This window comes from Aquarana catesbeiana, linkage group LG09, assembly GCF_042186555.1.
Source record: "Aquarana catesbeiana isolate 2022-GZ linkage group LG09, ASM4218655v1, whole genome shotgun sequence".
NCBI lineage: Eukaryota > Metazoa > Chordata > Amphibia > Anura > Ranidae > Aquarana > Aquarana catesbeiana.
In genome coordinates this window covers 78397197-78399855 of record NC_133332.1, presented here as the reverse complement: position 1 = coordinate 78399855, position 2659 = coordinate 78397197, and the positions used below count along the sequence as shown (strand labels likewise).

At 34.6% G+C, this 2659-nt stretch overlaps 1 protein-coding gene across 1 annotated transcript; it reads left to right on the top strand.

Moving 5' to 3' along the window:
• Positions 1–359: 359 nt before the first annotated feature.
• On the top strand, positions 360–1733 carry LOC141107193 (olfactory receptor 8J2-like). The gene has a single exon (XM_073597933.1). It carries the CDS (start codon positions 360–362, stop codon positions 1275–1277), a length of 918 nt encoding a protein of 305 aa, XP_073454034.1. The 3' UTR covers positions 1278–1733.
• Positions 1734–2659: the final 926 nt, after the last annotated feature.

Genomic DNA, 2659 nt, shown 5'->3' with positions numbered 1-2659 from the left:
CAAACTATTGCATCATGTCATGATACTTATCCATTATGCAATACCATCAGGGAGGTGTGTGAGTGGCCCCAAATCTATTCTGCAACAGGACAATGACCCCAAACATGGCTACAGTATAACTCAACAATCTTTTTTTTTTTTTTTTTTTTTTTAACAACAATGTTTTATTTGGCCATGATTCTGACTGTTACTCATGTTTTAAGGTCTAATAGAATAAACTCAAGTCATGGTTATTTTTTTGTAGGTGTAAGATATACATCAAGCTTTAATTTCAAATGCGGTTATACTCGGTGACAATCAAGTGTCAAAATACTGCCTTGTTCTTTCCATTTCAGAATTGCAACTTATCCATTACTTCTATGAATTCTCTAAATCAAACCATGATCAGCTATTTTATTCTAAGAGGAATTTCAGATGACACTGAACTGCAGGTTCCATTGTTTTTTTTGGTCCTGGTTATTTATCTACTTACTCTTGGTGGTAACATGATCATTGTTCTTTTGATCTGCCTGCACCATCATCTCCACACTCCCATGTACTTCTTCCTGGCCAACCTGTCTATATTTGACATATCGTGCTCCACAACCACTCTTCATAGGGTGCTTATTAGCTTCCTATTAGGAGATAAAAGAATTTCCTTCTTTTGTTGTATGGCACAAATGTATATATTCTCAGGTCTAACAAGCAATGAATTACTTTTATTGTCAGCCATGAGTTATGATCGTTATGTTGCCATTTGTAATCCTTTACGCTACAACATGAAGATGAATCCTAAAATCTGTTTACTGTTGGCTGCCATATGTTGGTCAGTAGGTCTAATACAAGTTCTTCCTATTTCTGTTGTACTCTCAGTTTCTTCCTGTTACAAATCTAATGAGATCAATCACTTCTTCTGTGACATGATGCCTTTGATCAAACTTTTATGTGATGTTTCCTTTATAGAACTTTTCATTTTTATAAATGCAGTATTTAATGCAAGCTTTCCATTCTTCTTTACTTTTTCCCCATACATACCTATTATAACAACCATACTGAGGATCCGTTCCAGCACAGGTAGACGTAAAGCCTTCTACACCTGTTCCTCGCACCTCTCTGTAGTCATTCTTCTCTATTCTGCCTTGGTCTGCCAGTATCTAAGACCAACATCGATGGACAATGAGGACTCCAATAAACTTTTCTCATTGTTTAATACAGCTGCTCTTCCTATACTAAACCCTTTGATTTACAGCCTAAACAATAAAGATGTGAAGTCAGCTTTAAAGAAGAGCCTGAGATAAATGTTAGCGTTTGCAACTATTATTTTTTCATTTGCAGAGGGAGTAGCCAAAAAAATAATTTGATGCTTCTTCTTTTGTTGTTTAGAATAAAATACTTCAATTTTTTCACATAATTACCGTAGATTTGTCTCAGAATCCATGAATGCGTAAAACTTTTATATAGTGAAATTGCAGCTATCAAGGCACAACACATTAATAATTGGGTATGTAAAGGACAATAAAAACATTTATTGGTACCTCGCACCAATTATTAAATAAAAAAAAAAAAACTAAAACAACTGCTGCTCCCCTAGCTAAGGTAGGGTGTACTACTTTAGGTGACAAAATATATTCGGTGTGAGGGGGCGCTCAAGTGAGGACCTTGGTCCAATATTATAGTGCAAAATACTAGTGTATACGAAAAATGTATAAATTATGAGTGATAAGAATAGCCACTATACCAGTATTAAAGTGCAATGTGCCATTTTGTGAAAAAAGTCTTCAATGTATATGAAATATCTTCATGTGAAATGCAGAATAAATGAAAACAACTGTAAATCAATTAAAGTCCTTTTAAATAAACTTTGTGAGTGCTTATTATCTTCAATGTAACATCAAAGGTAAGTATACGTCACCAACTGTGAATCATACACCCAAAGTGCTCCTTAAGTTGATTCCGCTTACCAGATGGATGTGACCTCTTTACTTAAAAAGAAGGTCGGACGCTTTTAGCAAAGTATAAACTTGCTCCATACTGGAGACTTGTTCTTGATATGAGTCCCTCCTTCGCAAATCCATAAGTGAGGTATATGAAAGGGGAACTAATAGTGTAATCCCGTTTATTAAAGCTTAAGTAAAATACAAAGCAAAATTCCTGCTTACATGGATAAGTGCCTTAGCCCCGCACTGAGGCTACTCGCGTGCCTGCTTAATCAATGGTGCCTCCCGGTTCACGCTGGTTGTTCGGCGTGCGTTCCACCAACCAACACGAGACCCAGATGTAACGTGACCAAGAAGTACCTCAACGTACATTTTGTATTACTACGTCATTAGGAAGCGTATCCTTATCACTCATAATTTATAAATTTTTCATATACACTAGTATTTTGCACTGTAATATTGGACCAAGGTCCTCACTTGAGCGCCCCCTCACACCAAATATATTGTAATGTATAATAATATAATTATTGTATAATGTATGTATATTGTGTAATGTATAATATAATTGTGCGTAATTGTGTAATGTATAATATAATATAATAATAATGTATAATGTATAATATAAAGAACAATGCTTGTATTGTATTTACAAGACTTTCATAGTCATAACTTAACATTGGACTCACTTTTCAAATTTGACTTTAATATTATTATATGACACATGAGAAGTTTCCTAAACTACT

What these genes read in the sequence shown, in the direction of transcription:
- LOC141107193 (XM_073597933.1), top strand. Translation starts at nt 360, where the DNA reads ATGAATTCTCTAAATCAAACCATGATCAGCTATTTTATTCTAAGAGGA.